This window comes from Cetorhinus maximus, chromosome 17, assembly GCF_964194155.1.
Source record: "Cetorhinus maximus chromosome 17, sCetMax3.hap1.1, whole genome shotgun sequence".
Taxonomy (NCBI): Eukaryota; Metazoa; Chordata; class Chondrichthyes; order Lamniformes; family Cetorhinidae; genus Cetorhinus; species Cetorhinus maximus.
The window spans coordinates 77,463,043-77,490,493 of record NC_135895.1 but is presented as its reverse complement, the minus strand read 5'-3'; the positions used below and the strand labels follow the sequence as shown (position 1 = coordinate 77,490,493).

At 43.3% G+C, this 27,451-nt stretch overlaps 1 protein-coding gene across 7 annotated transcripts in view; it reads left to right on the top strand.

Moving 5' to 3' along the window:
- Positions 1–27,451, top strand: part of cep350 (centrosomal protein 350) — a 209,842-nt gene that overhangs the window by 27,877 nt on the left and 154,514 nt on the right. For all 7 annotated transcript variants that reach the window (XM_078561488.1, XM_078561484.1, XM_078561482.1 and 4 more), the window contains exons 3-7: positions 5,036–5,079; positions 13,727–13,841; positions 15,700–15,871; positions 20,696–21,309; positions 23,629–23,742. In XM_078561488.1, coding sequence (XP_078417614.1) covers positions 5,036–5,079; positions 13,727–13,841; positions 15,700–15,871; positions 20,696–21,309; positions 23,629–23,742 — 1,059 coding nt within the window. The remainder of the gene's footprint in view (positions 1–5,035; positions 5,080–13,726; positions 13,842–15,699; positions 15,872–20,695; positions 21,310–23,628; positions 23,743–27,451) is intronic.

Genomic DNA, 27,451 nt, shown 5'->3' with positions numbered 1-27,451 from the left:
CCCTTCATTTATCTAAAAATGCAAATTCCCTTCATACCTTAACATGCTAAGCCAGCATCCATGTATACTCATGAGCATGTCAAGATCCTAGCTTATGATTTAAACTTGCAGCCTACTTGACTCCAAATGTAATTAAATCACACACAGGCCCAACTATACTTACCCCATAAATCTACTTCACAGTAAACCAGAAAAATATTGTGAAAATTATTGTACTTCACAATAATAACCTGAAATCTGCACCCCTCCTACCCCCAATAACATATCACCCCCTTGCTTACCAAGAAACTATCCACTTCTGTCTTAAAAATATTCAAAGACTCTGTTTCCACCACCTTTTCAGGAAGAGAGTTCCAAAAGCTCATGACCTTCTGAGGCAAAATTTTTTTGCCTCATCTCTGTTTTAAATGGGCGACCCCTTATTTTTAAACAGTGACCCCTAGTTCTAGATTCTTCCACAAGAGGAAACATCCCTTCCACATCCGTCCTGTCAAGACCCCTCAGGATCTTATGTTTCAATCAAGTAGCCTCTCGCTCTTCTAAACTCTAGCAGATGCAAGCCTAGTCTATCCAATCTTTCCTCATAAGCCAACCCATCAATTCCAGGTATTAGTCTGGTAAACCTTCCCTGAACTGCTTCCAACGCATTTACACCCTTCCCTAAATAAGGTGAGCAATAATGTACACAGTACTCCAAAAGTAGTCTCACAGTGCCCTCTACAACTGAAGCATAACCCTTCCTATTTTTATATTCAATTCCCCTCGCAATAAATTATAATGTTCTATTAGCTTTCCTAATTACTTACTGTAGCTGCATACTAGCCTTTTGTAATTCATGCAATAGGACACCCACGTCCCTCTGCACCTCTGAACTCTGCAATCTCTCACCATTTAGGTAATATGCTTCTCTTTCATTCTTTTGCCAAAATGGACAATTTCACATTTTGCCATATTGTACTCCATTTTCCAGATCTTTGCCCCTCATTTAACCTATCTATATCTTTTTGTAGCCTCCTTATGTCAGCTTGACAACTTACTTTCCTACCTATCTTTCTGTCATCAGCAAATTTGGCAACCATTCCTTCAACCCCTCATCCATTTATATAAATTGTAAACTGTTGAAACACCACTTGTTACATCTTGCCAACCTGAAAAAGACTCATTTATGACTACTCTCTGCTTCCTGTTAGCCAGCCGATCTTCTATCCATGCCAATATGTTACCCCCTATACCATGATCTTTTATTTTCTGCAATAACCTTTGATGTGGCACCTTATCAAATGCCTTCTGGAAATCTAAGTACAGTACAACTTCCGGTTCCCCTTTATCCACAGCACATGTTACTTCCTTAAAGAACTTCAATAAGTTGGTTAAACATGATTTCCCTTTAACAAAATCATGTTGACCCTGCCTGATGACTTTGAGCTCATCCAAGCGCCCTGCTATAACTTCTTTAATAATAACTTCTAACATTTTCCCTTCAACAAATGTTAAGCTAACTGGCCTGTAGTTTCCTGCCTTCTGTCTCCCTCCCTTTTTGAATAATGGAGTTACATTTGCTATCTTCCAATCTAAAGGGACCTTCCCTGAATCTAGGGACTTTCGGAAAATTAAAATCAATGCATCAACTATCTCACTAGATACTTCTTTCAAGACCCTAGGATGAGGTCCATCAGGACCAGGGCTCTTGTCAGCTGCAGCTCCAACAATTTACTCAGCACCACTTCTCTGGTGATTGTAATTTTCCTGACTTCCTTCCCTGCTTCCATTTCCTGGTTTATAGCTGCTTCTGGGATGTTACTTGTATCCTCTATAGCAAAAACTGATGTTAATACCTGTTCAATTCATCTGCCGTCTCCTTGTTTTCCATTATCGATTCCCCTGACTCACTTTCTATAGGACCAGCGCTCATTTTGTTAACTCTTTTAAAACATTTATTAAAACTTTTTCTATCTGTTTTTATATTTCTGGCTCACTTTCTCCCATACTCTTAAGTTTTCCCTCCTTATTAGTCTTTTAGCCTTCCTTTGCTGTTCCTTATATTCTGTCCAGTCTTCTGACCTGACACCTGTCTTTGCACAATTATGTACTTTTCTTTAAGTTTGATGCTATCTTTCTAATTAACCACGGATGTGTGTCCGTCCCTTGGACTTTTTCTTACTAGTTGGAATGTATCTATTCTGTGCATTCTGAAATATCCCATTAAATATTAGCCACTGCATCTCTATTGACCTATCCCTTAACCTAACTTAACAATTCACTTTAGCTAGCTCAGCTTTCATGCCTTCATAATTGACCTTATTTAAGTTTAAAAACTTAGCCTCAAACCCACTCCTCTCTCCCTAAAACTGAATGTAAAAATAGTGCCATGGGATCTTTTGCATGTAGTATTTCCTCAGTGCATGGGAGTGTCAGCCTTGATTTTTGTGCTCCAGTCCTGGAGTGGGGCACGAACCTACAACCTTCTAACACATACAAAAGTGCTAACCACTGACCACAGCTGACAATGCATGAGTGGGTTCTGAAATTCAGTTTCAAATTGCCTGCTTAAAGGTGTATTATCACCAGGGACTGCTCTTTATGGTGCCTGTTCTTGCTGGAGTATTGTTTGCTTGGCTATCACTGGCAGTCAGTTATCTTGGCAGAGTGACCATGCTTCAAGTGTGAGCCCAGACAAGTGTCAGAATAGGTAATTGAATAGTGGAGAGCATGGGGGTCAAACCTAGGCCACATACCCAGAAATAAAGTAGCATTTCAGCAGCCAGTCTGTGAAAGTGTTAAATATGCTTTCCAAATAGTTTTTCAAACTTGTAAACTGCTGCCCATCTCCAACCTCCTATCCCTCTCCAAATACCTTGAATGTGTTGTCACCTCCCAAATCTGTGCCTACCTTCCCTGACACTTCATGTTTAAATCCCTCCAATCAGGTTTTTGCTCCTGCCATAGTATCAAAACTGCTCTTACTAAAGTCACAAATGACATCCTATGTGAGTATGACAAAGGTATCTTTCCCTCCTCGTCCTTCTTGATCTGCCTCCAACTGTTTACATGGTTGACCACACCATCCTCCTCCAAAGCCTCTCTGCTGTTGTCCAGCTGGCTGGGACTGCATTTGCCTGTTCCATGGTTGACTATTATGTTGTAACCAGAGGATCACCTGCAATGGCTTCTCTTCTTGCTCCCACACTCTCGTGTCCTCAAGGATTTATCCTTGTTCCCCTCATCTACATGCTGCCCCACTCCCAGACGACATCATTTGAAGATACAGCATAGTTTTCACATATGTGCTGAGGACGCCTAGCTCTACTTCACTCCCACCTCTCTTGACTCCTCCACTGTTGCGAAATTATTAGAATGCTTGCCCAACATTCACTACTGAGTGAGCAGAAATTTCCTCCAATTAAATACTAGGAAAACTGAAGCCATTGTTTTTGATCCCCGCTGCTAACTCCTTCCATAGCTACTGACTCCATCCCTCCCTGCCTTAGCTGTATGAGGCTGATCCAGACTGTTTGCAACCTTTGAACCTTTTGACTCCGAGATAAGCTCCTAACTAACACATCTGTGCCGTCACTGAGACTGCCTATTTCTTCTCCCGTGACATCAATGGACTCCACCCTTGCCTCAACTGATCTGCTTTTGAAACCTGTACCCATGCTTTTGTTAGCTTTAGACTTGACTATTCTAATGCATTCCTAACCACCTTTCACATTCTTCCCTCCATAAACTTGAAGTCACCCAAACACACCAAGTCCTATTTACCAATCAACATCATGCTCGGTGACCTACAGTGGCCACTGGTTAAACAATTCTTTGATGTAAAAATTCTCATCCTTGTTTTCAAATCCCTCAAAGCCTCACTCCTCCCTATCTCTCTCATCTCCTCCAGCTGCACAACTTTCAAATATTAGCGCTCAGCTAATTCTGGCCTCTTTGAGTATTCCCAATTTTAATAGCTGCACCATTAGTGGCCCTTGGCTCTAGAGTTTGTTCTCTAAAGCTCTTTGCACCTCTATCTCTCTTTCTTCCTTTAAGATGCTCCATAAAACCAAGCTTTTGGCCACCTTGCATAAAATTTCTCTGTGGGTTGGTGTCCAATTCTGCTTCATAATGCTCCTGTGAAGTGCCATGGCACCGTTTCTATTAAATTGCACGTGCTAATTATTACAAGTTGTACTTTAAAGAGTGTACAAAGTAATTGGCAAAGTGTGCTGAAACCTCTGAGACATCAGTTAACAAATGTTAGTGTGAATTTCAAGAACAATAAAACATTGTACAAACTGCAAGTCTATGCTGACTTATGCAAGCTGAGTAGGGACTGCAGTGTCCTGGGCTTGGGAGTTCAAAAAAAATAGCTAGTGTTCAGCGGAAATGACATGCTAACCTGTTTTTCTTTAAAGTATGGATAGGAGTACTGTTACTGAATAGTGGTTATTGGGAAATGGAATGATATCAGCTCTGGAGTGGCTGAGGGCCACTGGATCATTGTTATGAAGGTGCTTTATCCTGGATCTAAACATGCTGTATCTGATCTGGGAGCACTTGTTGGATATTCCCCTACACAGTATTGACATCACTCACCTCATTGGGCATAACATTCAGCAAAAGAAAGTCAAGAGGCATAGTGACTGCTTTAATACTAAAACCAAAGGTTTGGAAGCTGAAATTGGCAAGGCTAAATTGTCCCCAGCAGCTCTGGTTTGAAGTCCAGACAAAACAAATTCAGCGGTAGATCTGGTTTTGCGTGGCTGATTGAGTGTAGATGCTGTGAAAGCTCCTCAGCTCTCCAGACTAGGTGAACTCTGCTCACACTGGTTCAACCTACTGAACAGGATCCTTCTAAATAACAATGCATTTACTGGGCTCCCCAGGTAGAAGCTTTCCCAATCACATGAATTTATCATTGTGAAAATATAACCCCATCCTCTAAATTAAAATAGGCAAGGTTGGGGAGGGTTGAGAGGAGATAGTGTGCGAAATGTTAGGTTCCCACTTGTAAAATGTTTGAAATGTAATAACCTCTTTTGTGCTTTAGATTTGGCCTCAGCATGGGATACAGTCCACCAGACCAAAGCTGCTGTAAGTATCTGAAAAGATTTTACTTTTTGTAATTCATGGTGTCACGCCTGCCCCCCCCGACCAAATTGTGTGAACTGGTGTCCAGCAGGGTGTTCCTTCTCTTCAACTTGGCAATGGTCATCGAAAACCGGGGTTGTTTCTTTTGGTTGAGAACAAAAATTAGGTAAAGAGTTGAAATGTTTGCACTGATCAAACTGTTAAAATTAGTAACGATTGGTTTTGTTGTTAGAAATTAACTTTTCAACATTCAGCAGGTGCTAGACAATTCTAGCTTTTTAAATATGTTCAGTGCACACCTTTGACATTGAAATAATCCAATGTTTCAGTAATAAAGCTAATGTGGTGTCAGGGCTTTGTACCATTATCTCTACAGCGATAAATAGCAGTTTAGATTTAACACACCTATTCTGCCCCACATTTTTTATCCAGTCTTCCTGTGAGAGGAGGACCCTGGGACAAGAAATCAGCAGCTCCTAGAGGATCTAATCTATTTAAAGGATCTAGCATCTATCCTATGAAGTAGGAGCAAAGGTTAAAATAAAAGTAAGAGTTTGCGTGATTTTCACATCCTACGCTATGTGGGAAATCCTAAACGCTCGTGGCGATCTGGGTGACCATGTGTGCAGGAGTTGCCTCTGACTGGAGCAACTCAAGCTCCGAGTTTTGGAGCATGAATGGCAGCTGGGGGCACTACAGTGCATTCACGAGACTAAGAGGGTGCGTGGATAGCATGTTTCAGGACATGATTGCCCCATAGTTTAAGGAAGTGCAAGCAGAGAGGGAATAGGTGACCGCCAGACACAAGAAGGGGACCTGGCAGGTAGTGAGGGAATCCCCCGAATGCATCTCACTCGCAAACCATTTTTTGGCCGAGGAAAACAGTGAGAGTGACGGTTCCTCTGTGGAGGCCAACCAGAGCCAAGGCCATGGCACCGTGGGTGGCCCAGCTGCTCAGGGAGGGAGGAAGAAGTGTGAAGGGCAATAGTGGTAGGGATTTGTTAGTGAAGGGAGTAGAGAAGGCACTTCTGCGGCCATAGGCATGACTCCAGGGTGGTATGTTACCTCTCGGGTGCCAGGGTCAAGGATGTCACGGAACGGCTGCAGGGCATTCTGTAGGTGGAGGGTGAAAAGCCAGAGGTTGTTGTCCATGTTGGGACCAATGACATAGGAAGAAAGAGAAATGAGGTCTTGCAAGCAGAGTTTAGGGAGTTAGGTAGGAAATTGAAAAGCAGGACTTCAAAGGTAGTAATCTCCGGATTACTCCCGGTGCCACGCATTAGTGAGTTTAGGAACAGAAGGATAGAGCAGATGAATGTATGGCTGGAAAAATGGTGCAGAAAGGAGGGCTTTAGATTCGTGGGGCATTGGGACCGTTCCTGGGGGAGGTGGGACAGATTACATCTAAACAGGAACGGGACCAACATCCTCGCAGGGAGGTTTGCTAATGCTGTTGGGGCGGATTTAAACTAAATTGACAGGGGGATGGCATCCTGAAAAGTCATTCAGAGGGGAGAGAAGCTGAGATGAAATTAGAAGCTAAAACTCAAGTAAGTCAGTCTGGAAGGCAGAGGAAACATAGGCTAGATAAGAAAGAAGTGAGTTTAGCAAGGCTAAATGGAATATGTTTTAATGCAAGGAGCCTGAGGAAATAAATCAGATGAGCTGAGGGCACAGAAAGGCACGTGGGAGTATGATATCGTAGCTATGACCAAGACTTGGCTAAAAGAAGAGCAGGATTGGCAGCTCAACATTCCTGGTTATAGGGTATTCAGACGAGATAAAGAGGAGGATAGAAGAGGAGCGGGGTCGCAATATTGATCAAGGAATCAATTATAGCAGTGAGGAGGGATGATATCCTGGAAGGATCATGAAATGAGGCCATATGGGTAGAAGTGAAAAAACACAATAGTCAGGGAGAGATAGAGGATCAAATTTGTAATCAAATTTCAGAAGTGTAAGAATAATAAGGCAGTAATAGTAGGGGATTTTAACTACTCAAATATTAACTGGGGTAGTTTTAGTGTGCAAGGTAGGAAGGGAACAAAGTTCTTAAGTTGTATCCAGGAGAACTTTTTTAGCCAGTATATAGCCCAAAAAGGGAGGGGGGCAGTTCTGCACCTAATATTCAGAAATGAGCCCGGGCAGGTGGAAGGCTTATTAGTAGGAGAGCATTTTGGAGATAGTGACCATAACTCAGTTAGATTTGGGATAGTTATGGATAAGGTTGGACCATAAGTAAAAGTTCTAAACTGGGGAAAGGCTAATTTTACTAAGATGAGGTACGATTTGGTCCAAGTGGGTTGGGAGCAGCTACTTGCAGGTGAAACTGTGTCAGAGCAGTGGGAGGCATTCAAGGAGGAAATAGCGAGAGTACAGGGCAAATGCATTCCCATAAAGATAAAGCTGGGGGGGCCAAGTCTGGAGAACCCTGGATGTTAAGGGACATAAAGGTTAAGATTAAGAACAAAAGAGAAGCTTATGACAGATGCTAGCGGGCTACTAGCGGGTTTAGTGGCCTTAAAATCCACAGACCTGGATGAGATGTACCCCAGGCTGTTGAGGGAGGCAAGGGAAGAGATATCAGGGGCCCTGGCAGTAATTTTCAAATCCTCTCTGGCCACAGGTGAGATGCCAGAGGACTGGAGAACTGCTAATGTCCCATTATTAAAAAAGGGAGGAAGGGATAGACTGGAAATTACAGGCCAGTCAGTCTAAACTCGGTGGTGGGGAAGTTACTGGAATGAATTCTGAGGGACAGACTATATCTGCACTTGGAGAGACACAGATTAATCAGGGATAGTCAGCATGGATTTGTTAAGAGGAGGTCGTGTTTGACAAATTTGATTGAAATATTTGAGGAGGTAACCAGGAGTGTTGATGAGAGTAATGCATTTGATGTGGTCTTTAGCAAGGCTTTTGATAAGGTCCCTCATGGCAGACTGGTCAAGAAAGTAAGAGCACGGGGGATCCAAGGCAAAGTTGGATCCAAAATTGCCTGAGAGGCAGGAAGCAGAGGGTGATGGTAGAGGGATGCTTCTGTGACTGGAAGTCTGTTTCCTGTGGGGTTCTGCAAGGCTCGGTGCTGGGGCCCTTGCTGTTTGTGGTGTACGTAATGATTTGGACTTAAATGTAGGGGGCATGATCAAGAAGTTCACAGATGACATGAAAACTGGTAGGGTGATAAATAGTGAGAAGGATAGCTGTAAACTGCAGGAGGATATCAATGGACTGGTCAGGTGGGCAGAGCAGTGGCAAATGGAATTCAATTCTGAAGAGCTTGAGGTAATGCGCTTGGGGAGGGCTAACAAAGCAAGGGATTACACCATGAATAGTGGAACCCTGGGAAGTATTGAAGATCAGAGGGACCTTGGTGTGCATATCCACAGATCTCTGAAGGTAGCAGGGCAGGTAGATAAGGTGGTTAAGAAAGCATATGGGATACTTGCCTTTATTAGCAGAGGCATAGAACACAAGAGCAGGGGGATTATGCTGTAACTGTACAAAACACTAGTTAGGCCACAGTTTGAGTACTGCGTGTATTTCTGGTCAGCACATTATAGGAAGGATTTGATTGCACTGGAGAGGGTGCAGAGGCGATTTACCAGGATGATGCCTGGGTTGGAGGGTCTGAGCTATGAGGAAAGATTGGATAGGCTGGGATTGTTTTCCTTGGAGCAGCGAATGTTGAGAGGGGACTTGATAGAGGTGTATAAGATAATGAGGGACATAGGGTGGATAGGAAGGCACTTTCTCCATTAGTAGGAGGCTCAATAACCGGAGGGCATAGATTTAAGGTAAGAGGTAGAAGGCTAAGAGGGGAGTTGAGAGAAATCTTTTCACCCAGAGGGTGGTGGGAGTCTGGCACTCATTGCCTGAAAGGGTGGTGGAGTCAGAAACACTCGTAACATTTAGAAGTATTTAGATATTCACTTGAGTTGCCAAAGCCTCCAGGGCTATGGGCCAAGCGCTGGAAAATGGAATTAGTGTAGTCAGATCTTTATTGACTGGCATGGACATGATGGGCTGCAAACGTCTAAGTCTATGATTCTCTCACTTCATCTCTCTTTTTATTCCTATCTGCTATACCCATTCTATATACTGCAACATTTGTTTTGTTTAAAACTCTTAACTTTGAGGCTTACTGTCCATTTTGGAAGTGAGAGCTGAATTTCATACATTGGTTCCTGGCTTCAAGGACTTGAAATTTAAATATTGAGATAGTATCTGAGTGTGATGCTGTTGAAACTTTTGAGCTAATCTTGTCCTGTTGTGCACACACCTGCTACGGTTCAACAAGTAGAGCATTAGATACCCTGTGAATTGTGGACATTCTTGCTTTAAAATTTGGATGCTAGCTATGACTGACTTCAGTCTGCTTTCCATCCTGCGCACACACACTGTGTCCACCTTGTGCGATTCACCTATGGTGTGTTGCTGTTCTTTATCCCTCTCGGCTTCTTTCTTTAACATGACCTCTTTCTTTCTTCTGTGGTGTTTTTCTTCTCTGGCCCTTTCCTAATCCCCAGTGATATGTTGCTGTTCCGAAACATCACTCAAGTATTGGGTCAGCTTTCTTATATGTAACCACAACCAACTTTATTTCTCCATCACCATCACCCTTAAATTCGCAACTGTGATTGAGCTATTTAACATCAAGACTTTCTATAGCAGAGCGTTGACAAGAGCAATGTGATCCTGTTCAATCGCAAACAAAAATTATACATCTGAACTCTGATTCCCATTCCCCTTTCTGAATTTTGCTCATGCTGATGGTGTGAAATCTTAAGATGGTGCTTTAGCCTGAACTGAGCTTCACATGTCTTTTTTTTTTAATTATTCATTTACGGGATGTGGGCTTCCCTGGCTAGGCCAGCATTTATTGCCTTTCTTTAGTTGCCCCTGAGAAGGTGGTGGTGAGCTACATTCCTGAACCGCTGCAGTCCATGTGGTGTTGGTACTCCCACAGCGCTGTTAGGAAGGGAGTCCCAGGATTTTGATCCAGTGACAGTGAAGGAACAATGATATATTTCCAAGTCAGGATGGTGAGTGGCTTAGAGGGGAACTTGCAAGTAGTGATGTTCCCATCTATCTGCTGCCCTTGTCCTTCTAGATGGTAGTGGTCGTGGGTTGGGAAGGTGCTGTTGAAGGAGCCTTGGTGAATTCCTGCAGTGCATCTTGTAGATGATACACACTGCTGCTACTGTGCATCGGTGGTGGAGGGAGTGAATGTTTGTGGATGTGGTGCCACTCAAGCAGGCTGCTTTGCCCTATATGGTGTCTAGCCTCTCCAGTGTTGTGGGAGCTGCACTCATCCAGGCAAGTGTGGAGTATTCCATCACACTCCTGACTTGTGCCTTGTAGATGGTGGACAGGCTTTGGGGAGTCAGGAGGTGAGTTACTGATCGCAGGATTCCTAGCCTCTGACTTGCTTTTGTAGCCACAGTATTTATATGGCTAGTCCAGTTCAGCTTCTGGTCAATGGTAATCCCCAGGATGTTGATAGTGGGGGATTCAGTAATGGTAATGCCATTGAATGTCAAGAGCTGATGGTTAGATTCGCTCTTGTTGGAGATGGTCATTGCCTGGCACTTGTATGGTGCAAATGTTAATTGCCACTAGTCAGCCTGAGCCTGGATATTGTCCAGGTCTTGCTGCATTTGGACATGAACTGCTTCAGTATCTGAGGAGTCGTGAATGGTGCTGAACATCCCCACTTCTGACCTTTATGATAGAAGAAAGGTCATAGATGAAGCATTTGAACATGGATGTGCTGAGGACATTACCCTGAGGAACCCCTGCAGTGATGTCCTGGAGCTGAGATGATTGACCTTCAACAACCACAACCATCTTTCTTTGTGCTAAGTATGACTCCAACCAATGGAGAGTTTTCCCCTTGATTCCCACTGACTCCAGTTTTGCTAAGGCTCCTTGATGCCACGCTCAGTCAAATATGGCCTTGATGTCAAGGGCAGTCACTCTCACCTCACCTCGGGATTTCAGTTCTTTTGTCCATGGCTGAACCAAGGCTGTAATGAGGTCAGGACCTGAGTGGTCCTGGCGGTACCCAAACTTGGATTCAGCGAGCAGGGTATTGGTAAGCAAGTGCTGCTCGACAGCACAGTTAATGACCCCTTCCATTACTTTACTGATGATAGGGTGGTAATTGGCCGTGTTAGATTTATCCTGCTTTTTGTGTACAGGACACAACTGGGCAATTTTCCACATTGCTGGGTAGATGCCAGTGTTGTAGCTGTACTGAAACAGCCTGGCTAGGGGCCCGGCAAGTTCTGGAGCACAAGCCTTCAGTACTACTGCCGGAATATTGTCAGAGCCTGGTTTGCACTATCAAGTGCTTTCAGCTGTTTCTTGATATCACCTGGAGTGAATTGAATTGGCTGAAGACTGGCATCTGTGATGGTGGGGATCTCTGGAGGAGGTCGAGATGGATCATCCACTCGGCACTTCTGGCTGGATTGTTGCAAATGCTTCAGCCTTATCATTTGCACTGGTGTCCTGGGCAACCCCACCATTGAGGATGGGGATTTTTGTTGAGTCTCCTCCTCTAGTGAGCTGTTTAATTGTCCACCACCATTCATGACTGGATGTGGCAGGACTGCAGAACTTAGGTCTGATCTGTTGGTTGTGGGACCGCTTAGCTCTGTCTATCACTTGCTGCTTACGCTATTTGGCATGCATGTGGCCCTGTGTTATAGCTTCATCAGGTTGACACCTCATTGTTAGTTATGCCTGGTGCTGCTCCTGCCATGTCCTCCTGCACTTTTCATTGAACCAGGGTTGATCCCCTGGCTTGATGGTAATGGTGGAGTGGTGGATATGCCGGACCATGAGATTGTGTTAGAGTACAATTCTGCTGCTTCTGATGGCCCACAGCGCCTCATGGATGCCCGGTCTTGAGTTGCTAGACCTGTTCGAAATCTATCCTATTTAGCATAGTGGTTGTGCCACACAACACGATGGTGGGTACCCTCAATGTGAAGATAGGACTTTATCTCCACAAGGACTGTGCAGTGGTCACTCTTACCGACAGTGTCATGGACAGATGCATCTGCAGCAGGCAGGTTGGTGAGGATGGGGTCAAGTATGTTTTTCCCTCTTGGTTCCCTCTTTACCTGCTGCAGACTCAGTCTAGCAGCTGTGTCATTTAGAACGCAGCCAGTTCGATCAGTAGTGGTGCTACCGAGCCACTCTTGATGATGGACATTGAAGTCCCCCACCCATAGTATGTTCTGTGCCCTTGCAACCCTCAGTGCTTCCTCCAAGCGGTGTTCAACGTGGAGGAACACTGATTCGTCAACTCAGGGAGGGTGGCACATGGTAATCAGCAGGAAGTTTTCTTGCCCACGTTTGACCTGATGCCACGAGACTTCATGGGGTCCAGAATCGATTTTGAGGACTTGCAAGGCCTTCCCCCCCGATTGTATGCCACTATGCCACCACATCTGCTGGGCCTGTTCTGCTGGTGGGACAGGACATACCCAGGGATGATGGCGATGGTATCTGGGACATTACCTGTAAGATATGATTCCATGAGGATGACTATGTCAGGCTGTTGCTTGACTAGTCTGTGAGACAGCTCTCTCAATTTTGGCACTAGCCCCCAGATGTTAGTAAGGAGGACTTTCCAGGGTCGATGGGGCTGAGTTTGTTGTTTTTTCCAGTGCCTAGGTCGATGTTGGGTGGTCCATCTGGTTTCATTCCCTTTTTGAGACTTTCTAGTGGTTTGTTATAACTGAGTGGCTTGCTAGGCCATTTCAGAGGCCATTTAAGAGTCAGCCACATTGCTGTGGGCCTGGAGTCACATGTAGGCCAGCTAAGTGGGGCAGATTTCCTTCCTAAAGGACATTAGTGAACCAGACGGGTTTCATGGTCGTAATTAGACTTTTAATTTCCGATTCTGCCGTGGCAGGATTCGAACCTGGGTCCCCAGAGCATTACCCTGGGTCTCTGGATTACTAGTCTAGCGCCAATACCACTACACCGTCACCTCCCCCTGCATCCTGCCCATCTCCAGGACCCCACCTCCTTTTACCTCAGATATACCCCTCTCTATCCTTGCTTCTCCACACCACTACTACTAAAGTCTGATTCATGGCTCTTGTCACTTCCAGACTTGATTACTTTTTCATTGTCCTCTTTGCCGACCTCCCAAGTTCCACGCTCTAATCTCCAACACGGCCTGAACACTGCACCTGACCCTGCTCACCTATCACTCCCTGTCGTTAGATATCCCTGTTGGCTGCCTTCCCTCAGTGCTTCAGTTTCAAAATTCCTATCCCTGCATCTGCCTATAGTCGTTCCCCTTTGGCTTTCCAACTTGGTTCTGCCCTCCATCCCAGGTCACATCCTCTGCTGTTCCAGTTGTGCTCTCCTGAGCATTCCCAGCTCCATCTGCCCTATTTGGCAATAGAACTGTCAACTGTCTTGTTCCTGCACTCTGGAATCTCACCCTGATTTCCTTCCCACCACCTTCCAAGCACCCTCAAAATGTAGCCCTTTGGCTGCTTTCCTGTTGGCTAATTCCCTCCCAATGCTGCTCAGGTCTATCTTAAGAATTTTTGCTATAGAAAGGTGCTTTCTTTAATGTACATTGTATTTGATTTGTCGTTTCTTTTTCTTTCACACCAAGTTGCGCCACATAGAGAACAGGCTGGAAGCTGTACCCACCAGCACTGCAGTGTTAGACACGGTGATGGATACTAAGAAGGCTTCGAGCAGTGCTACCAGAAAAATCAGCCGGAAGGGTAAGTGGAAGGGCAACAAAAGAAACGATTGTAGTATTTGGTGCAACAGTAGCTGTTAATCTCATGTAGGCCATCATTGATCAGTAGCTTTAATGAAAACAGGAAATAACGGAGCAGACCTTGAGGCGAAAGGAAAAATTTGCTAAGGTTATGCTCTTTATCAAGTTAATTAGTGAGCCGTCATGCACTGACATTTTGCAATGATTTGTTAGCATTTGAGAAACGGATTGGGGCTATGAAATCTCTTCTCTCATTTGTGGAGCTTCTTGGGTATGCAAGTGAGCCCTCCATTCCTTACTGAAGTGGCCAGTCTGTAAGTATAGGCAGTGGGTTTCCAAGCAGTTATTTAGCATGTGTTGTAAAAACTTTTAAAAATTGTTGTGTGTGCAAATCAAAATTAAGGGTCTTAGAAAACATGTACTATCTTATGAGATGTGTGTGTTTGTGTGGCTCATTCTCTGCTTATGCTTCATCTGGAGCTATTTTCCTTGGCAGTTTTTGTCAGTGTTGGTTTGCCATTGCATTCTACTCTTAGGGGCAGGGCGAAGAGGCAGGTCCAAAGTCTACTTCAGCTGGAACGGAAATTGAACCCAGGCTGTTGGTGTTATTCTGAACCACACACTAACCATCTAGCCAACTGAGCTAACCGGCCCCGGAAATAGATGTGCCACTGCAATATTTAATTCGTTTAATCTTATTTTTTAAGTAATGGACCTCCGAATGTTTGCCTTTCATTGACTAATGTGCTGCAAATTGCCTTGAATCTCTATCATTGCTAATGTGGGCGTTGGATCTTGAAAAGATAAAAACATCACTGACAATTGGTTTTAGATTAACAGTATATTTTATAATCAAGTTCACTGCAGACAAACAAGTTGATACTATCAGGCTTCGGCAAAATAGTGTATAAAGATAGCAAGGTTCATTTTCACCGTCCAAAGAGCTTGATCCAGTCATAGCTTCAGATATGAGGTACCATATGTATTCATGGTGAGTGGCTCACACAAGACAAACAGTTGACTTTCAAGCTCCAAAGAAAATCTATGACCCATGTGTAAGAAACAGTGATTCATAGAATTGCATAGAAATTATAGTACAAAAACAGATCATTCAATCCAGTTATTGCGGGCTGGTATTTATGCTCTCATCGAGCCTCCCATCCAACAATCTAAAACTATAAGTGAGTTGAAATAACTAATTTAAATATTATTCATTGTTCAGTTTAAACAGTTAAGTTCTAATTGAAATTTTAAGATGATAATGCCTTGAACCTGATCTAACTCTGGCCTTGTCCACTTGTCAGCTGTTTATAATGGAAAAATGTTTGTTAGCAGTTTGCGTCAGCACTTTACCGAATGGGAAATGCCTGCCTATTGCAATGCTTTTGTAGACTTCCAGCTACTGGTGGGCACTGTGATGCAAGTTGTACAGGTCCATTCACCAGTATATTCCAGTGCTCCTTTGGCCAGCCACCCACCTTGTGCCCTCTATAACTCGAGTTCATCCAAAATTCTGCTGTCCAAATCCTAACTTGCACCGTGCTCTTCAGCCATCACCCATTGTGCTTGCTGATCTACGTTGGTTAACGGCTCGGCAATGCCTTGATTCTTAAAATTCTCATGCTTGCATTCCGATCCCTTCACGGCCTTGGCCTCATACATCTGGTTTATTGCTTTCTGTTTTAGTGCATGGAATTTGAGCTGGTCAGCGAGGGATGAATGAGCTTCCCACCTCTCCCTTACACATGCTGACAGTAGTCTTTTTAATGTAACTTTTGTGGACTGAGTCCGCTGATAGTGATAAGGAGATGGAACGCGTGCTTCTTTTTCTTGTTAAACCTTGTTTCTATTCCTGTCAGATGGAAGGTACCTGGAGGATTCTGCAGCTAGTGCTTCAGCTGTCAAGTCCAGGAGTCGCAGCAAATCACGGAAGGACAAAACGTCCCGGAGCCCCCTGAGATCTACCACTCTGGAGAGCAATGTGAAGAAGAGCAGTCGAGTAGAATTCAGAGATCCATTAGCTGCATATAGGTATGATCAGGGGTATGCACTTTTTGCCAATTATTTTCTGTTATAAATTCCTATTTCATATATGCAATGGAAACTGCCTAAATAAACTTGAGATTGTAGTTATACTGTACTGGCAGCGAGGGCACTATAGAGTCAACACTGGCAGGGTATATACATATATATAATGTAAAGAGACAGTTTCCAATATAAATGTGGGCACCAGAATTTTTAAAGGATGTATTAAAATAATAGAATGTGTGACTCCAATTATCCTTTGTCCTGTAGCCCTACTTCACATGGATTACATTTGGTCTTTACTCATGTTCACTGTCTTGGGAGATTGCCCAGGGGTGAAGATCGTGTAGTATTTAGACCATTGACCAGCTCATCAGAACTATTGAGCTTGTATAAAGAAGGGCATTGAGTACCCAAGTAATGTGTAAAACCTTCACAAATCATCAGTCAGGTTGCAGTTAGAACGTTGTACCCAGTTTTGGGAACCCTAATCTGGGAAAGATTTTGCGGCTGTGCAGAGGATGAAGAAAATGTTAACTTTAATCCCTCGTTCCTATAAGTAATCAGGGGAGTTAAAAACTGGGGCTCTTTTCGTTAGAACAGTGGTTAAAAGATCTCAAAATGACAAGGAATTTTGAGGTAAATTTGGAAGAACTGTTTCCACTGGGTGAGTTCGTAAGTCAAAGGTTAATTCAAGATAAATTTAAGATAGTCACCAAATGAGCTGAGTAACAGTCCACAAAAATTGCTTTTTATGCGGAAGCTTTCCCTATTAGCAACAGCGGTGGAAGCAGCATTTAAGACCATAAGATGTAGGAGCAGAAGTAGGCCATTTGGCTCATCAAGCCTGCTCCGCCATTCAATGAGATCATGGCTGACCTGGTAATCCTCAACTCCACTTTCCTGCCTTTTCCCCATAACCCTTGATACTCTTACTGATTAAAAATCTGTCTATCACAGCTTTAAATACACTTAACGACCCAGCCTCTACAGCCCTTTGCGATAAAGAATTCCACACTGACTACCCTCTGAGAAGAAATCCCTCCTCACCTCTATTTTAAATGGGTGCCCCCTTACTCTGACATAATGCCCTCTGGTCCTAGACTCTCCCACAAGGGGAAACAACCTCTCAGCATCTACACTGTCAAGCCCCCTAAGAATCTTATGTTTCAATAAGGTTGCCTCTCATTCTTCTAAACTCCAATGAATACAGGCCCAACCTCTCCTCATAAGAAAATCCCTCCATACTGGGATCAACCTAGTGAACCTTCTCTGGACTGCCTCCAATGCCACTGTATCTTTCCTTAGATAAGGGGACCAAAACTGTTCACAGTATTCTAGGTGTTGTCTAACTAGTGCCTTGTAGAGTTTTAGCAAGACTTCCCTATTTTTATACTCTATTCCCTTTGAAATAAAGGCCAACATTCCATTTGCCTCACCTGCTGAACTTGTATGTTAGCTTTTTGGGATTCACGCACGAGGACCTCCAATTCCCTCTGTGCTGCAGCTTCCTCCAGTCTTTCTCCATTTAAATAATATTCAGCTCCTCTATTCTTCTTGCCAAAGTGCATAATCTTACACTTTCCCACATTATATTCCATCTGCCACATTTTTGCCCACTCACTTAACCTGTCTGTATCCCTCTGCAGACTCTTTGTGTCATCGTCACCACTTGCCTTCTCACCTACTTTTGTGTCTTCCGCAAACTTGGCAATAGTACATTCATTTCCCTCATCCAAGTCGTTAATATATATTGTAAATAATTGTGGCCCCAGCACTGATCTCTGTAGCACTCCACTAGTTACAGGTTGCCATCCCGAAAATGTCCCCTTTATCCCAACTCTCTGTCTTCTATTAGTTAGCCAGCCCTCTATCCATGCTAGTATACCACCCCCAACACCATGTGCTCTTATCTTATTAAGTAGCCTTATGTGTGGTACCTTACCAACACCTTTTGGAAATCCAAATATATTACAGCTACTGGTTCCCTTTATCTATCCTGCTTGTTATCTCCTCAAAGAATTCTAATAAATTTATCAGGCATGATTTCCCCTTCATGAAGCCATACTGACTCTGCTTGATTAGATTATTCATTTCTAAATGCTTTGCTAATACACTCTTTATAATAGACTCCAACATTTTTTCCAATGACAGATGTTAAGCTAACTGGCCTATAGTTACATGTTTTTTGTTTCCCTTCCTTTTTGAATAAGGGTGTTACATTGGCAGTTTTCCAATCCTCTGGGACCTTTCCAGAATCTATGGATCCTTGGAAGATTACTACCAGTGCATCCACTATCTCTGCAGCTATTTCCTTTAATATCCTAGGATGCAACCCATCAGGTCCAGATGACTTATCGGCCTTTAGTCCCATCAGTTTCCCTAGTATTTTTTCTCTAGTGATAGTTATTGTATTTATTTCTCTAATAGCTTTTAAAAGGGAATTGGATAAGTACTTGAACAAGAGAATTTTTAAAGAGGATGGGGAGAGTTTAAGGGATGGGATTAAATGGGTATCTTCTGGGAGCTGGCATTTGCAATGGCCTGTGACTGTGTTCCATGCTGATAATTCTGTAATGCTGTTACCTGAATTTCCATGTTTGTGTGATGCCTATCCCCTATCTTGGTCCTGAAACACAAATTTACACAGGCATGTTAATGTAATCTGCAAGATTTGGCTGTTTCAAGCTCCAGCTCAATTTGTTGGAAAGCCGAATATGCTGTAAAATTGATATGTGGAAAGTGTCTTACCATTTGGGGGTTGGGGGGGGTGTTACTATAAATTAATTGTGTGCCTTATCTTATCGCTCATCATTTTATTGAAAGTCTGGTTATAATATTACAAACCAAGATTTTAACATATTATAAATTAACTGTTCCAATAGGCAGTCCAGAGTGGATAACCATTTGAGATGAATAGAATAACAAAGCTGAATGTTAAGCAGAATGGAAATGCATGCTGTTGGGCACAAAACTTTAGGTGAAGTGAAAAGTTCTTGTTTTTTTGTTGTAGGTGTCACATTTTGGCTGCACACTGCCCAGGTTAATTACTGTAACACACTGTTCACAGTAGAAACAGATGTCAGCCTAATGTGTCTGCTCAAGACATGGAAATTACTTTGGCTAGGTTATGGGTATTAATTGAGAACAGAAGGAAACCTTCTTTGGCAGTGAAGGTCACCTATGCTTTTGCCAACTTCTCCCTACCTCTTGTAAAGGTGCAGACTCTTAGTGTTGTTTAGTTTCGCAGCCACTGACCCTTTGCCCAATTTACCAGTTCTTTATGTGTAAGATAAGAAAGTGAGTGTCGGCATACAGTTGACTGTGGGGCGGAGCAGTTCCAATCAAGCTCAATCTTTTCCTCAGCTAATGTATGTTTGTGCAAATACTCTTTCTCCTGCTGACTTTGGGTTGGTGGGGGGGTGGAGGAGGTTGTCGACTGAGGCCAATTTTGTTGCTTCTGTCACCACATTGATTGAAATGAAAACACTTAGTAAAGACTAATAACTGAACCTTTCTGTTATCTCTGCTAACTGAACTATTATAGACATGGCTCAGTGACTGTGTCATTTCGCATTTACATTAGGAGTGCTCCAGAGAACTGTTGTGGATTTCAACATTGGGGCCCAAATGATCTTTTCAAACATTCTTGGACTGTAAAGCCCATTGCTTTCCTTAGTACAAAAACAAAATATTGCTGATGCTGGAAATCTGAAATGAAAACTGTAAATGCTATATATTTGCTTTGAACCTGTTGCATCTCTAACTTTTTCCAGTGATAATGAAAGGTCATTGACCTGAAACGTTAGCTTTGTTTTTCTGTCTCTTTGCAGATGCAGCCAGACCTGTTGAGTATTCTCAGCATTTTCTGTTTTTATTCTACTTCTTTCCTTTGCTGGCTGAAATGGGAAAGATTCTGATTCCTTATGCTTCTCCAGCATCTGTTGTTTACGTGCTACTGGCACTTTTCTCAGTCTGCTTTTTGTCACTCTATGCACTGAGGCATAATGCAGGACATGTCATGGGGGGTGGGGGGTGATGGTACAGCCACCAGTTCTCATTCTTCTACCCTGCATATCCACCGCAGGTACATCATTTTAAGAGCGCGTTGAAGTTGTATTTTATGGAAATAATTGTGAAGGGGACAACACTTTAAACTTACCAAATAATAGAGCAGTAAATTCTATTCATTGAATAGTGGGCATGAAGGCTCCAGCTTTGATCGCTGGTCATTTGATTCTGTTGGGAGACTAGTAGGAGGTGGGTCCTACCTCTGACTTCAATGTCCACAAGTTAAGCGTGGTGAGTATGTTGGAAGGGGGAGAATCATCCATACGTTCTCCATGATTACTCCCTGATAGTCCCAGCTGAGAAGTATGTATATGTGGGACGGGCCTAGGACTGAATGACGCTCAGTGCCTCTTCATTTCCAGAAAGTGTCCTCACTTGGGCGAGGTGCAGTTTGGCTGCTGCTGCCAGTGGAACTGTATCCCGGGCTGAGTTTAACTTGGAAGGGGAAAAGGCAGCCTTAAAATTAGAGGAAAGTCATTTTGAAGGGAACAGATTATTTCTCGAAAATAAAAATTGCATTGATGTAGCATCTTTCAAGTCTTTCATATATCCCAAAGTACTTCACACCAATGATTTACTGTTGACATGCAGTCACTTTTATATAGGTGGATGCCAGTTGTTTCTATTCTTGCTGTTCTTGGTCACAATTCAAAAGTGATTTATGTAATCTTTTCCTGAAATAGTCCTCAAGTTTCCTGGACTTGATGTAAAGAGGAGATAGCAGGATGAGTAATATTAACCTGTCTGTCTCGTTATCAGGGAAGTGGATGTCAGGGTCCCATCTTATCTGACTGCGAGCCAGCTGGAAGCTCAACGCCTCCTTTCTGAACTTAACTCCAGCGAAGTGCGTGGGAAGGAGAGTGAAATCAGCCACATGATATACGAGCGAGACAACCGGAATTACCACTGTTTGGATGATGAGAGCACACGCTCGATAGCAGTGGACGACACTGAGGTGAAATATCTCAACGATCGCTCAGCACTTGATGCCCTACATAACTCCAATGCACTTTACAAGACTCTCGGCCGAGGTGCCCTGGGACAGAAAGTTGGTACCCACTCTAAGATTGCAAGCTACGAGTCTGACACAAAGAGTGATTGGCCTTCTGAACAGTCTCAGCTGTCCTCCCCAAGTTCCACGCCTGAGTCAGTGATGCAGAAACTGGAGATGATGCGTAGGAAGCAGCATGACGACAAGCTCGAGAAGCTGAAGGAGCGAATCAGGAAGCAGCGGGAGCAATCGGAGGAATCTGCCGAGAGGGACCGGCTGCTAAACTTCTCTGAGTTGCCTGCAGTGCCTGCTGTAGATACTGCAGTTTCTACCACCAAAGTGAGAAAGGTTGCTGCAGCACCACCTGCGCCATCGTACAAAGGTAAGCTGCTGGATGTGCACTCTGTATCCTTCTCCCTTTATAACTGGCTGCTCCAAGGTATGGGCTGCCAGTGTGTCTACTAGCAATTTCAGGGGGCACATCTCTAAAGAAAGGCTCGCCTTTCACGACCTCAGAACCGTCCCAAAGTGCTTCACAACCAATGAAGTACTGTTGTAATGTAAGAAAAGCGGCCCCCAAGTTATGTACAGCAGGCTCCCACAAATTGCGATGTAATAATGACTAGATAATTTGTATTTAAAGATGTTTGTGGGTAAGTATTGGCCAAGACACGTGGGAGAACCATCCCTTGTTCTTTGAATTGTGTTATGGGATCTCTTGCATTCACCCGAGAGGGAAAATAGGACTGCAGTGTAAAGTCTCGCCCAAAAGCTGGTACCTCTGACAATGCAACACTCCCTCAGTACTACGCCAGACTGTCAGTCTGGATTATGGGGTCATGTCTCTTGAGTGGGACCTCTGACTTGGAGCAAGAATGTCCCTAACTGAGTCAATGCTGCCACTGCAATAAAGCGCAAGACCTCCACATGGTACTTCCACAGAATGATCTTGTTAAATTTAGAAGTGTGCTGTGCATTGGCATCAGTCAATGCAAACTTGCCTCCTATCAGTGTGGCATGATGTTGGAGCTCGCATAAGCTGCTCTCGAAGCCATCTCCATTTGAAAATAAGATTTTTGGTTGAACCGGGGTACAAATGTGAATTTACACCTGCACTATTTTTAGCCAGTGAATCTGGGGTCACCAACTAGTAATGAAACAGTCATTTGGTTTTAAATTTCAGGTTTAGGAGAACACTCCAGACCTGAATTAAGAAAATACTGGAACTTGATCAGCATCTGTGAAGGACCAATATTTCAAAACATGATGCAACATTTACCTATATTTCCCTGCCACCTGACTGACTTGGGCAGCTGCAGCACTTTCTGTTTGTAGTTCTAAAGTCTAAATGTGGTACCTAGTTTGACTGCAAAAAAAAGGCAGAATAATTATATTGGTTTGGAATGTGGATCTACCTGAACCCTTGGGGAATTTTATAAACGCTTTCTGGGTTATTGTATTTCAAGATTGAAAATAGTTCAGGGGATTTGGTTGCCTTGAAGACTCTTCACTTTCAATGTTTTGGAGAGCTCTGTGCTGAGGTTTAGGAATTGGGAATTGCTGTACACAGCAATGCTTTTTGAGCTGGAGGTCCATGCAATAACTATGATGGCTGCTTGTTTCACTAAAGCAGTGCTTTTTTTGAAAAGTTTGTGTAAGTGGGTGGGAGCAGACAAATGAAGTGTACCACGCGCATACATCTTTCTGTCCCATCTCCTCTTTTCTTTTCTCCCCCAACCCCTTCCAAATATCCTAAAGAACATTAGTTTCTCTTCTTGGAGTGTGGACAAAGCTGGTATTTATTACCCATTCTTAGTCTACCATAGAAGTTGATGGTGAGTTGCTGTGTTCAACTGCTGCAGTCAGTGTGGGTTCAATCTAGTGGTTTGCAACATCAAAGGGCAGCTAAGAGTCATAAATCATAGAATTGTACAGTACAGAAGGAGGCTATTTGGCCCATTGTGCCTATGCTGGATCTTGGGGAGAGCTATCCAATTAATTCCACAAACCATACAATTCTCATCAATGCCCTTTTACTTCATCAAATAATTCATTCAGATTATTCCAACACAATTTGCCTTTTTCTGGGAACTTGATTTTTTTTTACATAATGAGTTTCAGCCCTAGTTTGTGGATGAGTTATGTTCTAGCAGAGCAATCTCATTGCCTCATATTCAATCAACTACATTGGTGTGGGACTGGTATGGGCCTTGAGTTACGTTTGTCCAGGCCAGATAAGGAAGGCAGGTTTCCACCCCTAAACTACCAGTGAGCTATGTGTTTTTTTTTGAAAATCCATCAGCATCATGATCACTTTCCCAGATTTGTAAAACTGAATTCAAGTTCTCAAACTGCCGTGGTGTGATTTGAACTCAGTGTTCTCTAGATTATAAGCCCAGGTCTCCAGGTTACTAGTCCAGTAACATTACCACCGCTCCTATCATAACTCCTATCTTGGAAAAAAATCTCAAGTTTCTTCACCTTTGTGGTGATGAAATTTTGAATTTTCAACTATGCTTAATTGATTGTAGACTTGTATTAGGCCCCCATCCAGAAGGCAATGGCCTTTTTCTGCCAACTTGTCTTTTGCTTTTAAACCAAGTTGTTCCAGGCCTGGTTTATGGATGAGATATATTCTTGTAGGAAGAACATTTTCTCATATTCAGCATTCTGATGCCTCAGGCTCTTATTTTCATTCCAGGTTTCAACCCCATGGAGACAAAAATCCGAACACCTGATGGCAAAGTGTGGCGTGAGGATGAATTACACAGTGTCAGCAGAGACCTGTACCGGGACTTCACACTCCAGTTAGCGGGTAAGAAATACTGTTCCTGCTTAGAAATACAGGAACAGAATGAACTAATCTGCTTCTCAAACATGCTTTGCCATTCAATCAGATCATGATCGATCTGTATCTCAACTCCATTTACCTGTCTTTGCTCCATATCGCTGGATACCCTTGTGTAAGAAAAATTTATTGATTTTAGTCTTGCTAGTTCTAATTAACCCCTAACATCCACAACCTTATTGAGGGGAGAGTTTCAGATTTTTGTGTGTTTAAAAAGTGCTTCTTCTTACCTCTTCTAAATGGCCTACCTCTAATTTCAAGATTCTGAACAGTGGTTGAAAGGGGGCCTCCAATGGGCAGTGTGCTGTGCTGTGCAATTGTGTCTGTTAAATTCCAAATGCATATTGTGATAGCCCATGCACTTATTGATCACTGTGGTTTTTGAATAACATGACTGGCTTCTGAGTGAGTTTGAGTTCCATCCTTCAAGCCAAAGGGAGGATGTTGAAACCGTAGGCTGGAATAAATGTTGCAGCCTTGTCAGGGTCTCTAAAGCACATCGGTTAGAGTAGAGTCAGAGCTTAATACTGACGTGGATCGCAAAGTGGATAAGGTGTTACATTCTGTAGCATTAATAGAAAAAAACAGAAGGGACCTACAAGAAAGGTACCCAATTGTAGAGCTGCTGGCATGGATTAGCTTTCTCTACTATTGACTATCTTAAGATAGTTCAGTAGGTGGGGATTATTGTGTTAATATGTAAAAACCATTTCTTTTAGACTCCTGTAAGTGTGGTGTTGGGCTTTCTGTGCCTGACCTCTGATTACAGCAATAACTTGTATTTGTATTGTTCCTTTAATGTAGTATAAGGTTCCAAGGCACGTAATTAGACAAAATTTGCCAGTGCCGCATAAGGCAATGCTGGAACAGGTTGGTCATGGAGGAAGGGTTTGAGGAGTATCTTAAAGAGGAGGGAGATGGGAAGAGATTTACGGAGGGAACTTCAGAGCCTGGGCCAGAAGCAACTGAAGGCATGGCTGCCAATGGAGGAGCAAAAGGCACGGGGATTGGAAGAGGCTGAATTTGAAGGAACACAAATTTCTAGGAGGGTTAGAGACTGGCGGGGTGAGACCACGGAGTGATTTGAACAAGTGGACGAGAATTTCAAAATTGGCAGTGCCAGACTTGGAGCCAATGCTGATTATTGAGCACAGTGGTGATGGATGAATAGGACTTGGTGCAAGTTAGTCATGGGCAGTTAGTCATGGGCAAAATAATTTTGGATGAGCTCACATTTTATGGAGAGTGTAAGTTAGAAGTGAGCAGCCAGGAGAACAGGGACAGCTTCATGTCCAGCTGGTGTGCCAACCTCCAAAATTCTGTGCTCCACCATTTTATTCCGGTGAGGTTGGGTGACCCAGGGGTTTTTGGCACTGGAAAGAGAACTGCTATCCATTGGCTTTTCTGCTTTTATTTCCCTTTGTGTTCAGTGGCAGGACAAGGTAACTTTTGAACTAGATAGTAGACCTTGACTGCCATGAAGTTTATAGTAAGCAGGCTGACTTTGAGAAGTATCCAAAATCCACATGTGTACTTGCCAAGTCAGTGTCTTCAATGCACCTAGTTCCTAGTTGTTTTATTTTCATTGTGTGCCATGTCTATGCTTACTATCTAACATCACAGGAAAGCCATAAATTGTTTGGCTGATGAGCATTGCTCCTCAGGGATTGAACTATTTTTTTATTAATTCATGGGATGTGGGCTTTGCTGGCTGGGCAAGCATTTATTGCCCATCCCTAGTTGCCCTTCAGAAGGTGGTGGTGAACCACCACCTTGAACCGTTGCAGTCCCTGTGGTGTAGGTACATCCACAGCGCTGTTAGGGAGGAGTTCCAGTATTTTGACCCAGCGACAGTGGAGGAACGGCAATATATTTCCAAGTTGGGATGGTGAATGACTTGGAGGGGAACTTGCAGGTGATGGTGTTCCCATCTATCTCTGATCGTCCTTCTAGATGGCAGTGTTCATGGGTTTGGAAGGTGCTAAACAACTGGGAGTTTAACAAATGTTAAAAATATTAACTATTAATAACAGGTAACAAGTGAATAGTTAGTAAGTCTCATCTTCTATTTTTAAATAAGGTTTATTACCGTGATTAAGATGTATTAAGTGCTACTAGGGTTTATCAGTAACAGTAAAGTTTATTAATAGCAGTAAGGTTTATTATTATTGGTAAAACTTTATTAGAGAGATGCAAGCAGAAGAAAAGTAAAAAGCTGATGAATCTATGGTTTCATTTTAATTTTAAGTGGTAAGGTTTATTGTATTGCTAAGGTTTAATGTAGTACCTTATGTGGTGGTGAGGAGAGGCATTAATTTAAAAAATCATTAAGAAAATAAATAATTAGCTAATAGGAGAGTGGTGGGAAGGAACCAGAGCTGAGTGGGGTAGTAAAAAGTGGCTGGCGGGAGCAGAGCACAGGCAGAGTTCGAAACGTGATGTCAGGAATAAAAATTGACATCCGCGCAGGGGAAGAAGTTGATTTGCTATTAACTGGTGAGTAATTCTACTTTCTAGTCTCAAGTTTATAATAAATAGTCTCTAAAGTCATGTTAAGGCATGGCAGGGCAGCTTGGCTGCTGGAATGCACATCCTGTGAAGTGGGTAGCTGTTGATGCTTCCTGTGGCCTAGATGACCATGTGCAGGAAGTGTCACCACTGTTCTGAGTTTTGGAACTTGAGTGACAGCTGGAATTACTATGGCGCATCTGCGAGGCTGAGAACTAAGTGGATAGCACATTTAGAGAGGTGGCAGAAAGGGAATGGGTGACCACCAGACAGTGAGGAGGACCAGGCAGGCAGTAAAGGAGTCCCCTGAGTCCAAAACAGTAACTAGTTTTCCATTTTGGATACTGGTGAGGGTGATGGTTCTGCAGAGGAGTGCAGCCAGACCCAAGTCCGTGGCACCACGGGATGCTCAGCTGCACAGGATGGGAGGAAGAAGAGTGGAAGAGGCTTTTAAAGTTACCAAAAAAAAGTAGTAAACCTGAGGATTGTGAGCATTTTAGAATTCAGCATAGGAGGACCAAGAAACTGTTAAAGAAAGGGAAAATAGAATATGAAAGTAAACTATCCAAAAATAGAAAAATTGACTAAAAACTTCTGCAGGCATGTAAAAAGGAAGATATTAGCAAAGATGAATGTGGGTCCATTCAGGCAGAGACAGGAGAATTTATTATGGGGAATAAGGAAATGATAGAGAAACTAAACAAATACTGTGTCTGTCTTTATAACGAGCAATCGTTGTAGGGGATTTGATAGTTAGGGGAACAGACAGGTTGCGGCTGTAGACGTGACTCCAGGATGGTATGTTACTTCCCTGGTGCCAGGGTCAAGGATGTCCCTGAGCGGCTGCAGGACATTCTTATGTGTGAGGGTGAACAGCCAGAGGTCGTGGTCCACATTGGTATCAACAACATAGTAAAAAGAGGGATGCGATCCTGAAAGCACATTTTGGAGAGCTAGAAAGAGATTAAAAAACAGGCCTTCAAAGGCAGTAATTTTAGAATTATTCCCAACGCCACAGGCTAGTGAGTACAGAAATGGGAAGATAGGGCAAATGAACACGTGCCTGAAGATATGGTGCAGGAGGGAGGGCTTCAGATTTGAGGCACTGGGACCATTTCGGGGGCAGATGGGACCTGCACAAGGAAAAGTGATCCAGCCCTGGGTAATA